The 19,068-nt window shown below is 43.5% G+C and overlaps 1 protein-coding gene across 2 annotated transcripts in view; it reads left to right on the plus strand.

Annotated features, from left to right (window-relative positions):
• Nucleotides 1-19,068, plus strand: part of CDH3 (cadherin 3) — a 103,033-nt gene that overhangs the window by 6,354 nt on the left and 77,611 nt on the right. Inside the window, exons 1-3 of one of the 2 annotated variants that reach the window (XM_060132212.1) lie at nt 46-162; nt 4,374-4,477; nt 6,279-6,332. In XM_060132212.1, coding sequence (XP_059988195.1) covers nt 6,330-6,332 — 3 coding nt within the window. In that variant the 5' untranslated portion in view covers nt 46-162; nt 4,374-4,477; nt 6,279-6,329. Of the gene's footprint in view, nt 1-45; nt 163-4,373; nt 4,478-6,278; nt 6,333-19,068 lie in introns of those variants that run through there. The other variant, XM_060132213.1, reaches the window with a different exon arrangement.

The following is a 19,068-nucleotide window of genomic DNA, read 5'->3' on the forward strand; positions in this document are numbered from 1 at the left end:
CGGCTCGCCACTCTCGGCGCTCGCCTGTCTCCGCCCTGGCCCCACGTGCGCGCGTGCTCGGGTGCTCTGCCCGGGAAGTGCTGGCGGGAGCGGCGACAGCGGCGGGAGGTTCGGTTGTCGCCCGTTGCTGCGTGGCACCGTGCTTGTTGGCCGCCATTGCAGGTCAGGCTGCGGGGAGCGAGGGCCGAGCCTGGAATGGGGGCGAGGGTGCGAGGGAGCGGGAAACTAGGGAGCTGGGGCTGGGCGGGGCACGCGACTCGAGGAGAAGAATGGCGAGCTGAGGGGCACGGAGCAGGGGAGGCCGGGAAGGGGGAGGGGAATGGGGAGGGCCGTGCAGAGGCGAGGGCGACCCAGAGGGGCCCCTGGTAGGAGGGCCGGGAATTTGGAGAAGGGAGCAATGTGGAGTCAGAAGGTGGAGGGAAGGAAGGGAGCGAGCAGGGCAGAGCGGGAGAAGGGCTGAAGGAGTGGCCGAGCGTGGGCGGAGGACGGAGAAGGGGGCGGCGCGGGCCGGAACCTCGAGGTACGTGCAGAAAGGGGCTCTTCCCTGTGTGGGGAGGGAACCCAGCACGGGATGCTTGCAAGAGTGGGGTAGAACTGGAACCCAGGAAGTAGCGGGAACATCAGAAAGGAGACTTAGCCGGGTATAGGACTGTGAGGTTCCTTCGAGGGGACATTTTAAGTCGTGGGGGAGAGGCTGCCGGGAGCGGTAATTGGGAGGGTGGTTGGAAGGAAGAGACAGTCTGGAGAGTGATCCAGCTTCATTTGTGGGCAGAGTGAGAGACGAGATAAGAGTGGGGTGGAGTCGGGTCCTGGAGGAGTGAAGTACTTTAGAATTGAGGGGGGAATTAGGGAACGATTTGGAAAATGAGGGTGGTAGAGGGATAACGTTTAAAGAGTAATCTTTGGGAGGAGGGAGAACGGTTTGGAAAGACTATTCCGGGGGTAGGGAGTGGAGGAAGGCAGTTTAAAGAATAGTTTCCTTGGGAGGTAGGAGAAAGGGTAAACAGCTTGGTGAGAGGTCCTAGAGAAATTCTCAGGGTAATTTGGAGGGGGATGGGGAAGAGAGGGGAAGCGGATGGAGAAGTCCCAGAAAGTGGGCGGGGCTAGAAACAGGAAGTGTTTGTAGGTCAAATTGAAGGGAGGGGAGGGGGTCGGGGAGAGGGTGGAGAAGATGGGGGCTGGTGGGAGGGGAATCCAGTACAGAGGGAGACCTCAAGTAGAGCTATAAAGGAAGGGGCTTTGGGGAAGATAGGGTGCCACAGCAGTAGGAGGAGGAAGGGTAGAAGGGGCCGCAGAGTAGCAGAAGATGCAGAAAACTGGAGGAACTCTGATCGACTGAAGCCATCTTTTCTGCCCATTGTCTACAAATACCAGTAATTGATTCCCTCCTCATGGGAATCTTAAAATGTGATAGGAAAGTAAAAAAAAGTTTGGCCAAAAAGTTCGTTCAGTTGTTTCAGCAAGATGACTCTAGTAGGGCTTAGTTTCTTTAACTTCATTAAAAACAATTTTGCTAGATTATATTGTGGCAGCATTTTAAAAAAACTTATAAGGAAGAAAAAAAGCAACATTTTTGGCATATTATGCTTTATTATTTCAAGAAAGGTAGAAACGCAACTGAAACAAAAAAAAGATTTGTGCAGTGTATGGAGAAGGTGCTGTGACTGATCGAACGTGTCAGAAGTGGTTTTTGAAGTTTCTTGCTGGAGATTTCTTGCTGGACCATGCTCCACAGTTGGGTAGACCAGTTGAAGTTGATAGCGATCAAATCGAGACATTAATTGAGAACAATCAACGTTATACCATGCGGGAGATAGCCGACATACTCAAAGTATCCACATCAAGCGTTGAAAATCATTTGCACCAGCCTGGTTACGTTAATCGCTTTGATGTTTGGGTTCCACCTAAGTTAAGCGAAGAAAACCTTCTTGACCGTATTTCCACATGGGATTCTCTACTTAGACGTAACAAAAATGTTCCGTTTTTAAAATAAATTGTGACGGGCAATGAAAAGTGGATACTGTACGGTAATGTGGAATGGAATAGATCGCCGGGCAAGTGAAATGATCCACCACCAACCACACCAAAGGCCGATCTTCATTCAAAAATGGTGATGTTGTGTATATGGTGGGATTGGAAAGGAGTCCTCTATTATGAGCTCCTTCCAGAAAACCAAACGATTAATTCCAACAAGTACTGCTCCCAGTTAGACCAACTGAAAACAGCACTTGACGAAAAGCGTCCGGAATTAGTCAACAGAGAACGCATAATCTTCCATTAGGATACTACAAGACTGAATGTTTCTTTTTTTCTTTTTTCTTTTTGCTGTACGCGGGCCTCTCACTGTTGTGGCCTCTCCCGTTGCGGAGCACAGGCTCCGGACGCACAGGCTCAGCAGCCATGGCTCACGGGCTCAGCCGCTCCGCGGCATGTGGGATCTTCCCAGACCGGGGCACGAACGCGTGTCCCCTGCATCGGCAGGCGGACTCTCAACCACTGTGCCACCAGGGAAGCCCCAAGACTGAATGTTTCTTTGATGACCAGGCAAAAACTGTTACACCTTGGCTGGGAAGTTCTGATTCATCCGCCATATTCACCAGACATTGCACCTTCGGATTTCCATTTATTTCGGTCTTTACAAGATTCTCTTAATGGAAAAATTTTCAATTCCCTGGAAGACTATAAAAGACACCTGGAACAGTTCTTTGCTCAAAAAGGTAAAACGTTTTGGGAAGGTGGAATTACGAAGTTGCCTGAAAAATGGCAGAAGGTAGTGGAACAAAATGGTGAATACGTTATTCAATAAAGTTCTTGGTGAAAATGAAAAATGTGTCTCTTATTTTTACTTAAAAACCGAAGGAACTTTTCGGCCAGCCCAATATTATCCACTTTATAGGTAGGTAAACTACGCTCAGAGGAATGAAATAATTTGCCCAAGGTCATGTAGCTAATAATGGTGGAGTCAGTTCCATTTCACACTCAGAATAAAGCCCAAGTTCTTTTGACAAAGAGCTACAAGGACCTCTCTGATCTGAGCCCTGCCTGCCCCCCTAATCAACTCAAACACAAGTTTATTCCTACCTCAGGGCCTTTACACCTGCTATTTTTACTCCAAAACTGCTTTTCACTGGGCTGGCTCCTTCTTACCCTTAAGGTCTTGATTCAAATACAAGGCTTTCCTGATAACACAATGACTTTTTGTCTCTTTAACCCATTTTAGTTTACATGTTGTATTTTTTATTTGCTTACTGTCTAACATCTGTTCCCACTACTCCCACCCCTCATGAGGACAGGGGCTTTGCCTGCTTTGTTCACTGCTATATCCTTAATGCTGGCACATAGTAGGTGCTCAATAAGTATTTGCTGAATGAATGACCTTACAGGGAGGTAAAACAGTTAAAAACAATCTAACTCAGTTCTTTGGGCATCTTGAAATAACAATTCTTGCATGGTGAGCTTCGAAGATTAAAAAAATAAAAGAAGTCACAAGGCCTAGAACCACAGGATATATTTTTAAAGAAATGAGAGTTTCGATTATCCCACCACTCACAGGCTGGACCTGGGGGTGTTCACAGGGCTCTGTGCTCTGAGAGCCCTTTGTCTCCAGAGAAGGAGGAACCCTGGCAGGAAGGGTGAGCAATCCACCAGCACCACTATTTGGGTAATAACTAGGCCTTTTCTTCCCAGGCTTGTTCTGCTGCTCCCCACACCCCTTCCCACAGGCAGAAATCTTCTCTATTTAACCAGGAACTGGAACTCTCTGAAGACCCTGGAGGTCAACCATGAATTGAATAAGGTGTGACAGGCAGAGAGAGCAGTACTTGATGAGGGAGGCTGAGTTCTTGTGATCTTGGACAAGGAAACTTTTCTTTCTCTCCCTTTTTTTTTTTGCTGGTGGGGGGGTTGGCTACCATGGGGGCTTGAGTAAAGAGAGTTGAATTAATCATCTCAGTTCCCAGCCCACTCTCTTAATTGGTTTGTACAAGGCTTCTCTCTGGTTTTATTAATTCACACATTCATTCATTTCTTTTTATCCCTATCCTCCACTCCCATTACCCTCCTCCCCCATTCCGTTTAATAAAATACCTCTGAATTTGTGTGTAGCTTTGTCAAATGTATAGTGTTGTCTCATGTGAATGTGAATTTAATTTTTTAATTAAAAAGGATCTACTACAAATCACTTCTGTTCCTTACTCTGGTAGTCAGTAAGAAACTCCTGGTATTCATATCTTTGAGCAGTCCCCTCTTGCACTGCATAGAGGTGACCTTACTCAACAAACAGGATATTGCAAGGATAACTGTGCAAATTCCAAGGCTAGGGGATGAAAGACATCACAGTATCCTCTTTCTGTCTCATTGATCACCCACTCTAGGGGAAGCCGGCTACCATGCTGTGAGGACACTCAAGCAGCCCTATGGAGTGGTCTAAGAGGAGCTGAGGCCTCCTGCCAACAGTTATTACCAACTTACCAGCCATGTATGTGAGCCATTTTGAATGATTCTCCCGCCCCAGTCAAACCTACAGACGACTACAGCCCCAGCAACATCTTAACTGCAACTTCATGAGAGATCCCAAGCCAGAGCCAGTTAGTCAAGCCATTCCCAAGTTCCTGACCCACAGGAGCCTTGTGAGATAATAATGTTTATCTAACTGTCCTGTGTCACAACATATTCTTTTTTCCCCCACCATTTAAAAATGTAAAAATCATTCTCAGCTTGAGCCGAGCTGTACAAAAACAGGTGATGTGTCACATTTGGCTCACAGGTCTTCGTTGACTCACAGTCTGCTTAGCTGTTTTGAATCGTTGCATAATTGTAATTGTTCCATAATGTGCCTTCACCATATTTTGCATATTTACTCCCAGTGAGGGGCATTCAGTTTTTCTCCTACTCCCAGCTACCACCGACAACAGCTGCCGTGAACATCCTCGGCCTTGTGGGAAGGGCCCTGGGATATTTGTCCAGGAGTGGAATCGCTGGGTTTCAGGGTCTTAGTCTACACTCAGCAGTGCCACATGAGAGTCCCATTTCCCCACACCCTGCCAACACTTGGTGTTATCCAACTTCCTAATGTTTGATAGTCCGTGACTTGGTTTCTCCTCTTTGTTTGGCTTGCATTTCCCTGATAACTAATGAGTTTGAACATCTCTTTGCCTAGTAGCACACATTTAGGTTTCCTCTCTAAGTTGCCTATTCGTGTTTTCACCCATTTTTCTATTAGATGTTTCTGACTTTTTCTTATTGGGAAGACTTCTCCTTTCCAGGCCTCAGTTTCCCCATGTGCACCACAGTTACCTACAGGGCTCTCCTGAAATGCCATCCTTGTTTCTGAAATCCCTACAGCCTATTTTAAATAATAAAAATGTGGCTTGGGGTTGAATTTTTACATATATTATCTCATTGAAGAAACCAAGGATTTATTTGGGAATTATAACTGAGATTTCTGGGTTCAGAGAGGTTGATGACCAGTCCAGGGCCACCCAGAGGAGTCATGGGGTTGAGCAGATGCCTAAACTGAGTTCCACTAGGAAGAGTTGGGACTGCAAATCAAAGTATGTCAGCAAACAACACTTCTCTTGGGTCAAGTTGGAAATGATGTTTCTAAATGATAAGAGGAGACAAGGCACTGGAGAGCATGGGGCCTTCTTTTCTAAGCTGGCGGAAGTGAAACTATTCATAACTTTTCTTAGGGGCAGTTTGATGATTGTGCCAAAAGCCTGAAATGCCTGCACGTCCTTTGACTCAACGAATTCCCTAGGAATTTGTCCTGAAGCAGTAATTGGTCAAAGATGAGGAATGTGTTTGGTGGTGGGGAAACAAAAATCACACCTAAGTATCCCACTTCAGGAGATGGAATACTACATATGCATATGATATCTTAAGAAAGATGTTCTAGGGAATTCTCTGGCAGTCCAGTCGTTAGGACTCTGTGCTTTCTCTGCCAAGGGTTTGATCCCTGGTGGGGAAACTAAGATCCCACAAGCCATGCACAGCGAGGCAAAAAAAAAAAAAAAAGATGTTCTATAGAAGGATTTCTAATGCTAGGGAAAGATGTTAATAATTCAGTTAAGGGGAGGGGAGGGATCCATTATAAAATGATGGATACGGAATGATCTCATTTTTCTAGGGAAAAAATACGTATGAAGGAAATCACTGGGAAAATACAATGATGTATTGAGTGCTTGCTATTGGCCATACACTGTTTTTAGTGCTTTTTATAGCCTCATTTAATTGTCACACAACTCTGAGTAGGTGCTGTTATTATTCCCATATTACAGGTGAAGAAACTGAGGTCAGAGAGGTGAAATGAGCTGCCAGAGGTCACGCAGATGGTGAGTGATGAAGCCAGGATTCGAAGCCATGCGCTGGCTCCAGAGTCACCCAAAATAGTCCCTATGGTCACCTCCATGTTTACATCTGAGGAGTGAGACCAAGATGATCCTTATTTCCTTTATCTGTATTTCCTGATTTTTCTACAATTAATATTTCTTCTACAATTAATATTTTTAAAAGCCCTCTTGTAGTGGTCGGTGCCTTTGAAAGTATGAAAGAGGAGAGAGTTTTGGAGGGGAGGTGTTGTGTAGAGAAAAATCAGGAACGGGATGGGGCTTGGCTCACCTCAAACCCTACCCAAGCCCCAAACCCTCTTTCCTTTCATTCTCAAAAATATCAAGGAGGGGCTTCCCTGGTGGCGCAGTGGTTGAGAGTCCGCCTGCCGGTGCAGGGGACACGGGTTCGTGCCCCGGTCCGGGAGGATCCCGCGTGCCACAGAGCGGCTGGGACCGTGAGCCGTGGCTGCTGAGCCTGCGCGTCCAGAGCCTGTGCTCCTCAGCGGGAGAGGCCACAACAGTGAGAGGCCCGTGTACCGCAAAAAAAAAAAATCAAGGAACTCAAAGGTCTGATATCTGCTGTGTGACCTTGAACTGGTTCTCACCCTTTTGGAGCCCTTTTCGAAATACATCACAGGGAAGGGCGGGGGTGGGGGGGGTGGGGGGGTAGGAGGTGCAGAGAGGAGGAAGCTGGCGCCAGAGGTGCAGCAGGGAGGGGCAGGTCTAGGGATGGGTCCCTTCCTGTCATCTCCTCTCCCCTGGGGCTTTGAGGAGTGACTTACCCAGTCTCTGAATGTAACTCTGGGAAAGTCTGTGCTGCAGTGAGCACTGGACAGCGAGTCCAAAGACCTGGGTTCTGCTCACATCTCACCATTGGTTACCTGTGTCCTACTCAGTCCCATTTCTGAGCCTTGGCTTTCTCAGCCATTGAAGGGGCAAATGCCTGGCTGGTTGTGACAACGTGAGGAAAGGTGCTTTGTGAGAGGCTAAGCAACTGTGTGCTATGTCATGGGTCAACAAACTACGACATTACTTCTGTAGTTCCTTTTTAACAGCTTTATTGAGATATAATTCAAATACCACACAATTCACCCACTGAAAATGTACACTTCCGCAAATTTTAGTATATTCACAGTTGTGCAAGCATCACCATGATCAAATTTTCGTCATGCCCCAAAGAGCCCTTTAGTTATCACCCTCCCCTGCCCCAGTCCCCTCAGGCCCAGGCAACAACTCCTCTGCTTTCTGTTTCCAGAGACATTTCATATCCATGAAATCATACATGTGCCATCTTTGTCTGGCTTCCTTCACTTAGCATGTTTTCAAGGCTCATCCGTATTGTAGCATATATCAAACTTTGGTTCCTTTTTATGGCTGAACAATATTTCATTGTATGGTTATAGCACATTTTGTTTATCCATTCATCGGTTGATGGACATTTGTGTTTTTCTTCTACTTTTTGGCTGTTATGAATAGCTATAAACTTCGATGTACACATGTGTGGATTTATGTTTTCATTTATTTTGGGTATATACTTAGAAGAATTGCTGGGTTAAATCGTAATTATGTTTAACATTTTGAGGCAACACCTGTTTTTTGTTTTATTTATTTATTTTTGGTTGCGTTCAGTCTTCGTTGTTGAGCACAGGCTTTCTCTAGTTGCGTCGAGCGGGGGCTACTCTTTGTTGCGGTGCACGGGCTTCTCATTGTGGTGGCTCCTCTTGTCGTGGAGCATGGGCTATAGGCTCATGGGCTTCAGTAGTTGTGGCACACGGGCTCAGTAGTTGTGGCTCGCGGGCTCTAGAGCGCAGGCTCAGTAGTTGTAGCTCGCGGGTTTAGTTGCTCTGCGGCATGTGGGATTTTCCCAGACCAGGGCTTGAATCCGTGTCCCCTACATTGGCAAGTGGATTCTTAACCACGGAGCCACCAGGGAAGTCCCAACACCTGTTTTTATATAGTCCAGGAGTTAAGAATGGTTTTTATGTTCTTATGGTAGGGAAAAAATGGTAGGGAAAAAATCAAAAAAAGAATAATATTTTATAACGTGAAAATTACACAGAAGTCAAATTTCAGTGTCCACAAAGAAAGTTTCACAGGACAGCTGCTTTCATTCATTTATGTATTGTCTATGGTGCTTTTGCATTACAGTGGCAGAGATGAGGAGTATGACAGACCATTTGGCCTTCAAGCCTAAAGTATTTACTGTCTGGTCTTTTATAGAAAATGTTTGTCGACCCCTGAACTGTGTGTTGGTATTATTAATTATTGTTTGGTGGAGGCAGCTTGAGTATGCTGCCTTGATTGGAATAGGACTCAGGTTGCCAGGTGCTGGCCTATGAGCATAAAGGGATGAGAGCTCCTGTCTAGCCCCATTTTCTGGATTGAGAAACTGAGTCCTGCAGGAGGGCCCAGGCTCATGCAAGCTGAGGGGGAAGTGAGGGCCTAGCTTTCTTTTACTCCTTGGCAGCCTCCTCACCTTCAGCTAAGAACACCCAGTTGTGAATAATTCATGGCTAATGTTTGCAGATCACTCCATCTTGTCAGAGCACTTTGATCATCATTAATTAGTCAGAACCTGGCTCTGGCTGTTGCCTAATAAAACATAAACATAAGTGGCTTAGATGTCTCCATTCCTAAAACTGAAGGTTCCATCTCCATAGCAAGGCTTTGTAGCCGCAGATTCTTTCTCTCTGCCCATCACCTCATCACCTCTCAAAGACCTACTGTTTTGGTCTGAAAGTCAGGTTTCCTGAAGGATGGAGGGCAGTTGCAGGGTTGGAGCCCAGTCCTCATAGCAGAGAAGTCACATCCCCTCTCTGCCCCTCAGTGTCTTTGTCGGGAAGATACGAGTAATGATGCCTATCTCTGGGGTTGTTTGTATTTGTAAAAGTGTTCTGAAAGGAGCCCTCATACACTGCTGGTGGGAAGGTAAAATGGCACAGCCATTGAGGGACCCTCCCAGTTCCTCAAATGACTAAATGTAGAGTTACCGTATGACCCAGCAATACCATTCCTATGTATATACCCCAGAGAAACGAAAACGTGTCCACACAAAATCTTGTACACAAATGTTCATAGCAACATTATTCAAAATAGCCAAAGAGCAGAAACAACCCAAATGTCCATCAGCTGATGGATGGACAAATAAAATGTGGCACATCTATACAATGGAATATTATTTGGCCATAAAAAGTAAAGAAGTATTGATACACGCTACAAAATGGATGAAAACATTACATTAAGTGAGAGAAACCAGACGCAAAAGGCCACATATTGTATGATTCCATTTATGCAAAATGTCCGGAATAGGCAAATCCATAGAAGCCCTAATCTCTGTTTTAAAAGTCAAGATAATGATTACCCTTGGGTTGGGGGTTAGGGACTGATGGAGGTCAAAAAGATTCTTCGGGGGCAGGTCATGCTTTGTCCTTTATTCTGGGTGTTGGTAGCACGTGTGTTCATTGTCACTTAGTATCTGCTCACTTTTCTGTATTTGTGTTATACTTCAATGAAAAATTTAAAAACATAGCAGTACTATATGATCCTAATTTTAAAAATTTGTATGTATACATTTGCACGAAAAAAGAATAGAAGGAAACTAAGTCGAGGGACATTTTATAAAATAATTGGCCTAGATCATAAAAAATGTCAAGAAAGACAAAAAAAAAGCAAAAGCATATGTACTGTGTAGCACAGGGAATTAAACCCATTATCTTGAAATAACCTATAATGGAGTGTAATCTGCAAAAATATTGAATCACTGTGTTGTACACCTGAAACTAACACAATATTATAAATCAAATATACTTCAATTAAAAAAAGAAAGAGAGGGCTTCCCTGGTGGTGCAGTGGTTGAGAATCCGCCTGCCAATGCAGGGGACACGGGTTCGTGCCCCGGTCCAGGAAGATCCCACATGCCACGGAGCGGCTAGGCCCGTGAGCCATGGCCGCTGAGCCTGCGCGTCCGGAGCCTGTGCTCCGTAACGGGATAGGCCACAACAGTGAGAGGCCCGTGTACCGCAAAAAAATATATATATATATGGAATATGATCTCATTTTAATAAAACCATACATTATTTGTACGTCTTATAATATATGCAAAGAATATTATAAATCACTAGGCTTGACACTAGTCAGTCAAAGAGGCTTCTAGGGAAGTGGTGTTTGTGTGTGTGTGTATGTGTGTGTGTGTATGTGTGTGTGTATTTTAATAAAACCATGAATTATTTTTCATCCTTACTAAAAACCCTGTGAAGTAGGATGTTGTTAGCTCCACTTTATAGATGGAGGAACTGAAGGTCAGAGTTTGAATCACTTGCTCAAGGTCACACCACCAGTACTCTTCCCACTCAAGCAGGCCTTCCCCAGAGACACTCTGAAGGAATAATCAAGGTGCCTTTGTGATTAATTGGATGGGGGAGGAGACGAGGGTACAAAGAGAGGAAGGGATTAAAAATGCCTTGGACACTTTGAGCCTGACCAAGTGAAAAATAATCAGCAAGTCAGGAGGGAGTGCCAGGTTACTGTGGAAAGGTTTAAGCCAAAGGAATGAATACCTAATGATGGAATTTGGTGCCTCAGATGAGGGCTTAGAGGAAAGTCCATAAGTGCACTCCTTGTTAGCTGGCCTTGCCACTGAGCACCTGAAGCCCCGTAGCAAGTGGACATTTTAAAGAGAAAAAAATTTCAACCTCACACTTCTAGGCAAATGGTGTAGTCCTCTGAGTGCTTGGGTCCTTCTGCATCAGCAGCTTGTACTTTCTGTGGCTCTGTGTGGCCTGACTGATTAACCAGGCTTAAAAGGCCTGCTGATGAATTTGAAATCTCAGGCTTCCAGCCTCTATAGGTCATTAGCAAAGACCAAAAGGCCTGGCATGAACGTGAGGTTATTATTCACCTAAGAAGTCGTTATAAACCACAAGAACGCAAGCCCAGCAGGAGGGAACGGCTGCCCAGCTCCCTAGGCACACCATGTCCTCATGCGTCCATCCAGCATGATACATAATTAAATCTGCAGCAGGCAGGAGGCAAAATAGAATTTCGTGTAAACCTGTGTGGGAGAAGCACTTTGAATACAATTTAATTTTAAAGTTCTAGAGCTCCAGAACTTGAAATGCTTGTGACATTTCAAGTTGAGGTTGTTTCTCCCTACCCTTCACTGGGACCATCTCCGGGGAGGGAGATGACACAAAGGGAAAAAAGTTGTTGGGTCAATAGGTGTATTAGTCAGGGTTCTCTAGAGAAACAGAACCAATAGGATAGGTATAGGTGTATAGAATGAGACTTACGATGAGAGATTGGCTCACATGATTATGGAGGCCAAGAAGTCCCACGATCTGCTGACTGCAAGCTGGAGGCTCAGGAAAGCCAGAGATGTAGTTCCAGTCCAAACCCAAAGGCCTGAGAAGGGGAGGAGTGGGGAGGGGCAATGGTATAATTCTTAGTCCAAGTCCAAAGGCCGAGAACCAGGAATTCAGGTGTTCAGGGGCAGCAGAAGATGGATGTCCCAGCTCAAGCAGAAAGGAAATTCACTCTTTCTCTGCTTTTTTGTTCTGTTTAGGCCCTCAATGGATTTGATAATGTCCACCAGCATTGGTGAAGGCAATCTTTTTTACTCAGTCTACTGATTCAAATGTTAATCTCTTTCAGAAACACCTAGAAGTAATGTTTTACCAGCTATCTGGGCATCCCTTAGCCCAGTCATGTTGATGCAAAATTAACCATCACACTAGGTAAGGTGTAGTTTTGAAAACTGGCACTGAAGATGCCATATGTTCAGGTCCCATGTATGTTTCTAGTTAAATATATCATGAAAAAAAAAAAAGCCAGCATGTGGGCAAAGGATCTAAAGAATTCACAGAAGGAAATTCAAATTGTATGTAACTATATTACAGGCTCACCATGTTGCACAACTGCAGGGCGCGGCACTCCCACTGAATTCTATTCACAGAAATGCACATTGTAATGGTCTGTAAGAGAGGATGCTCAACCTCTCCAAAAATAAGAGAAATGCTAATTAAAACGATAAGGTAATGATTTTCATTTATTGAATTGGCAAAGCTCAAAGAGTTGCTAAGATCCTATGTTACTGGGAGTGTAATTTGGTACCACCTCTATGGAGGGTGTAGTGAATACTATGGATTGGCTCTCTCAACCTGGGTCATTTCACCCTCCTCTAGTTGGTGATGTAGGAAAACTGACTCCTACAGTTCCCAGACTCCCCTGCCCTTAGGGTTCCACCTGCCATGAATGAGAATTTCTGTTGCTCCACATCCTGTCAGCATTTGGTGTTATCAGCATTCTGGATTTTGGCCATTCTAATAGGTGTGTAGTGGTATTTCATTGTTGTTTTAACTTGCATTTCCCTCATGACATATGATGTGGAGCATCTTTTCATATACTTATTTTCTGTCTGTATATCTTCTCAGATCTTTTGCACATTTCTTAATTGGGTTATTCTCTTGTTGAATTTTAAGAGTTCTTTATATATTTTGGATAACAGTCCTTTGTCAGGTAAGTCTTTTGCAATACAGTCTGTGACTTGTCTTTTCATTTTCTTGAAGGCATCTTTCACAGAGCATAAGTGTTTAATTTTAATAAAGTCCAGCTAATCAGTTCTTTCTTTCATGGATCATGCTTTTGGTATTGTATCTAAAAAGTCATTGCCAAAACCAAGGTCATCTAGATTTTCTCATATGTTATCTTCTACTAGTTTATAGTTTTGCATTTTACCTTAAGGTCTGTGATCCATTTTGAGTTAAATTTTGTGCAGAGTGTAAGGTCTGTGTCTATATTCTTTTTTTTTTTCATGTGGATGTTCAGTTGTTCTAGCATCATTTGTTGAAAAGACTATTGCTTTCTCCATTGTATTGCTTTTGCTCTTTTGTCAAAGGTTGGTTGACTATATTTATGTGGGTGTATTTCTGTGCTGTCTATTCTATTCTGTTGATCTATTTGTCTATGCTTTTGCTAATACCACGCTGTCTTGATTACTGTAGGTTAATGTTAAGTCTTCAAGTTGGGTAGTGTCAGTCCTCCAACTTTGTTCTTCTCCTTCAATATTGTGTTGGCCATTCTGGGTCCTTCGCCTCTACATATAAACTTTAGAGTCAGTTTGTTAGTATTCACAAAATAACTTGCTGGGACTTTGATTAGGGTTGCATTGAATCAATAGATCAAGTTGGGAAGAACTGACACCTTGACAGTATTGAGTCTTCCTATCCATGAACATGGAATTTCTCTCCATTTATTTACTTCTTTGATTTCTTTCATCAGAATTTTGTAGCTTTCCTCTTTTAGACCTTGTATGTATTTTGTTAGATTCATACCTAAGTATTGCACTTTGGGGGATGCTAATGTAAATGGTACTGTGTTTTTAATTTCAAATTCCCCTTGTTCATTGCTGATATATAGGAAAGTGATTGACTTAAAAAAAATAATAACCTTGTGCCCTGCAACCTTGCTATAATCACGTATTATTTCCAGAATTTTTTTCCTTGATTCTTTCTGATTTTCTACATAGATGATAATGTCAGCTGTAAACAAAGACAGTTTTATTTCTTCCTTCCCAATCTGTATCCTTTTTATTTCCTTTTTTTGGTCTTATTGCATTATTTAGGACTTCTAGTATGATGTTGAAAAGCAGTGGTAAGAGGGGACATTTACCTTGTTCCTGATCTTAGTGGGAAAACCTCACGTTTCTTACCATGAAGCATGATGTTAACTTCAGATGATTTGTAGGTATTATTTATTCAGTTGAAAAAGTTCCCCACTATTCCTAGTTTACAGAGAGTTTTTCTCATGAATGGGTGTTGAATTTTCTCAAATGCTTTTTCTGCATGTATTGATATTATCATATGATTTTTCTTCTTTAACCTGTGGATGTGATAGATTACATTAATTACTTTTCGAATGTTGAACCAGCCTTGTATACCTGGGATAAATCCCAGTTGGTCATGATGTATAATTTTTATACATTATTGGATTCAATTTGCTAATGTTTTGTTGAGGATTTTTGTGTCTGTTTTCATAAGAGATGTTGTTCTGTACTTTTCTTGTAATGTCTTTGGTTTTGGCATTAGATTAATGCTGGACTCATAGAATGAGTTAGGAAGTAGTCTCTCTGCTTCTATCTTCTGAAAGAGATTATAGTGAATTGGTATAATTTTTTCCTTAAATGTCTGGTAGAATTCACTAGTGAATATGTCTGGGTCTGATGCTTTCTGTTTTGAAAGGTTATTAATCATTTACTCAATTTCTTTAATTGATATAGTCCTATTCAGATTGTCCACTTCTTCTTGTGTGAGTTTTGACAGATTGTATCTTTCAGGGAATTGGTCCATTTCATCTAGGTTGTCATGTTTGTGGGCATAGAGTTGGTTCATAGTATTCCTTGATTATTTTTAATGTCCCAGGGATCTGTAGTGATGTCCCCTCTTTCATTTCTAATATTAGAAATTTGTATCCTCTCTTTTTTTCTTAGTCTAGCTAAAAGTTTATTGATTTTATTGATCTTTTCAAAGAACCAGCTTTTAGTTTTGTTGATTTTCTCTATTGATTTCCAGTTTTCAATTTCATTGATTTATGCCCTAATTTTTATTATTTCTTTTCCTCTCCTGATTTTGGATTTAACTTTCTCTTAGGGACTTCCCTGGTGGTCCAGTGGTTAAGACCCTGCGCTTCCACTGCAGGGGGCACAGGTTCAATCCCTGGTCGGGGAACTAAGAGCTTGCATGCCTCGTGGCACAGCAAAAAACAAAACAAAGAAAACAGTAATTTTCTCTTATTTTTCTTGTTTCCTATGGTAAAAGCTTAGATGATTGAATTTAAATCTTTTTTTCTAACATATGATTCAGTGTTATAAGTTTCCCTTTAAGCACGAATTTTGCTGCATCCCACAAATTTTGATGAGTTGTGTTTCCATTTTAATTTAGTTCAAAATGTTTTAAAATTTATCTTGAATTTTGACCTGTGTGTTATTGAGAAGTGTGTTGTTTTATCTCCAAGTACTTGGGGATTTTCGAGCTGTCTCTCTATTATTGATTTCTTGTTAAATTCCGTGGAGTCTGAAAGCAGACATTGTGTGATTTCTATCCTTTTAATTTTAGTAAGATGTGTTTTATGGCCCAGAATGTGGTTTGTCTTGGTGAATGTTTCATATGAGCTTGAGAAGAATATATATTCTGCTGTTGTTTGATGAAGTAGTCTATAGATATTTATCATATTGATGGTGATTGTTGGTGTTGCTGAGTGTAACTATGTCCTTACTGAGTTTCTGCCTGCTGGACCTATTTCTGGTAGAGGAATGTTGAAGTCTCCAGCTATAATAGTAGATTCATCTATTTCTCTTCACATTTCTATCAGGTTTTGCCTCACATATTTGGATGCTCTGTTGTTAGGATCTATATGGTAAGGATTGTTATATCTTCTTGGAGAATTGATCCCTTTATCATTATGCAATGCCCCTCTTTATCTCTGATAACTTTCCTTGCTCTGAAGTCCAAAATCAATATAGCTACCCCTGCTTTCTTTTGATTACTGTTAGTATGGTATATCTTTCTCCATCCATTTTTTTTTTAATTAATTTTTATTTTTGGCTGCGTTGTGTCTTCGTTGCTGCACACGGGCTTTCTCTAGTTGTGGCGAGCTGGGGCTACTCTTCATTGCGGTGCTTGGGCTTCTCATTGCGGTGGCTTCTTGTTGCAGAGCACGGGCTCTAGGTGCGCAGGCTTCAGTAGTTGTGGCATGTGGCCTCAGTAGTTGTGGCGCACGGGCTTAGTTGCCCCGCGGCATGTGGGATCTTCCCAGACCAGGGATTGAAACCGTGTCCCCTGCATTGGCAGACGGATTCCTAACCACTGTGCCACCAGGGAAGTCCCTCAAACTATGTTTTTGCCTTTTAGTTTGAGACTATATATATATATATATATATATATATATATATATATATATATATATAGACATGATGTATTGGGTAGAAGGAACTCCTGTAAATAGGCTATGAGGTGGTAGGGTGTGGGGTTTGGAGAAGCATTCTGTCCTAGTCCCATGATTAGGTCTTAGTCTTTTCATGAGCCAGTACATCTGGACTGTGAACTTAAGTGCTTCTCAGTTGTTGCCCCCTTAGTTGGGGACATGACGGCTAGGGTGGACTGGAGTTGGGCATTTCCCTTCTCCCACGTGGAAAGCTGGAACTGGCTGGAGTCATATATTTATTTTTTAATCATAATACTTTCTAAAAATAACCCTCAACACCCCTCCCCCCGCCCCAAATTTGGAGAGTCCTTTCCTCTTTTCTTATTTTCCTCTCTCTCTCGCTGTCTTCTTCATGAGAATCAGCTCAGGGGCTTTGGCAGAGTTGTGGTTGGACTGACCTCAATTTCTCTCTCCCGAAGTTTCTGTGAAATGAGAGGAAAAGGCCTCAGCAAATCCCCCAGCACTGGTTTGTGAGAGGAGAGCGTATTAGTCAGGCTTTCTCAGGCATCAAGGCAGAATCCTGCATGCCTGGGTGAGTGTGTGGGAGCAGTGAGCGTTTCTTGCCGGGATGGATGGGGAGGTGTGGCAGAGCCAGAAACTGCTCCCCAGGCTAGGGTATCCCGCAGGCAGCATGGAGCACTGAGCTCCACCGCAGCATCACCGGGGACGTCTGAGCACAGCTGCCCAGCCTTCTTCTCTGGTGTTTGTGCTTCCTCAGGGAGCCAGTGAGATTGCTCCTCTTCTCCTCAGTCACATCAGTTCTGAGAGGATCTCAACCCACTGTCTGAGCTGCCGTGTTGTCTTGTGACCCCACCATGACCACTCAGGCCATGACTGACTGAACCGGGAATGAACAACAGATCCAGGGGGACACCAGCTGGGTCAAGCCACTCATACTCCCTGTCCTGGAAATTTAGGACCTGGAGATAAAGTCAATTAGATGACAACGTAACATGCATGAAAGGAAAGGCTGTGGAGTGTCGGAGCTTCGGAGGTCATGGCGGGTGAGGTGAGGGAGAGGGAAGGGGTGACCAGAGGAGAGGCAGACATGAGAGAGCCTGGTAGCCCTGGGGGCACAACTTTGGTTCTTGACTTTCTGGTTCTGGTTCCTTATCGCCAGCCTTGTCATCTTCTCTCATTGGACTCCCTGGAGTAAACCTCTCTTTATCTGAGCTGACTTTGATTTCATCAGACTGTACCATCCTCTGCCCCTCCTTATGGCAGACATCTACAGACACTGGGTCACTCCTCTTTCTGCGAAGGTTTTTAACTTCTGGATCACTGTCCTTCTGTCCAACACCAAAAATCATAATTTTTTAATCATTCCAGTACTAACAATGAAGATGACCCTTGAAAACATCATGCTAAGTGAAAAAAGCCGGTCACAGAGGACCGCATATTATAAAATTCCAGTGATATAAAATGTCCAGAGACAAATCCATAGATACTGTAAGTAGAGTAGTGGCTGCCTGGGGCTGGGGAATGTGGGGAGATAGGAATTGATAGTAAAGGGGTATGGGTTTCTTTGGGGAGTAATAAAAATGTTTGAAAATTGATTTTAGTGATGGATTGGCACAACTCTGTAAATATGCTAAAAACCATTGAATTGTACACTTTCAATGGATGAATTATACGATATGTGAAGTATATCTCAGTAAAGCTGTTTTTAAAAACTGCTCAGTTCCCTGATCTTTTTTCCCCCAATAAACTTTTCCTCTACCTCACCTCAGCCACTCACTCCCATGGCCATAGCCTTGACCTTATCATTCCAATAGTTTCAGCCCCTCCATAATCTCAGTTTCAAGCATCCTGCTTGCTAATTGCCACCTCCAACTCCAGCCCTCTCTTCTACTATTCCAACTCCAGCAATTCTTTGACCCTTTTGGAACCTGCCATCCATTTATCCCACCACTTTTCCATTGTCTCTTACCCTTATCATTTCCTCACTTCCTTCTTTGTGTGGCTTAAATTCCATGGTCCAGCATTACTGTCATTCTTTTATGTACATCCTCAACTTCTTTGCCCCTCTGCTGTATTCACTTGGAAAAAAAAATTGTTAAATCCAACTCTTTGACCCTGCACCTGCACCCACACAGCTGAATAGGACTGAGGAAAACTCAAAAACTTGTCTTGTTTCAAATGCCAGGGTCACTTGGCAATCTTCCTGTATTTCTTAGACCATTCATCCTCCCACTCTCCTAGAAGGTTATTTCACACCTTTTTCCTTTCTCGTCTTTTTTTAAAAAATATAAATTTATTTATTTTATTTGTTTTGGCTGCATTGGGTCTTTGTTGCTGCATGCAGGCTTTCTCTAGTTGCGGCGAGTGGGAGCTACTCTTCGTTGCGGTGTGTGGGCTTCTCATTGCGTTGGCTTCTCTTGTTGCGGAGCATGGGCTCTACGCACGCGGGCTCAGTAGTTGTGGCTTGTGGGCTCTAGAGCGCAGGCTCAGCAGTTGTGGCGCGTGGGCTTAGTTGCTCCGTGGCATGTGGGATCTTACCAGACCAGGGCTCAAACCCATGTCTCCTGCATTGGCAGGCGGATTCTTAACCACTGCACCACCAGGGAAGCCCCTTCCTTTCTCTTCTAATTTACAACACTTCCTCTGCCCCCTGTGTTCACTTTCAGCTGATGACTTCATTAGAAGAGAACTTCCACAAGCTCCCACACCCTCACGCACATACTTTCCAGCATCTATGCCCCTGTGCCCTGCCTTCATTCCTGTAACAATGCCTGTTCTGTCTATGCTCCTTTTTGAAGGCCAA

The sequence above is a fragment of the Lagenorhynchus albirostris genome, chromosome 19, assembly GCF_949774975.1.
Source record: "Lagenorhynchus albirostris chromosome 19, mLagAlb1.1, whole genome shotgun sequence".
NCBI lineage: Eukaryota > Metazoa > Chordata > Mammalia > Artiodactyla > Delphinidae > Lagenorhynchus > Lagenorhynchus albirostris.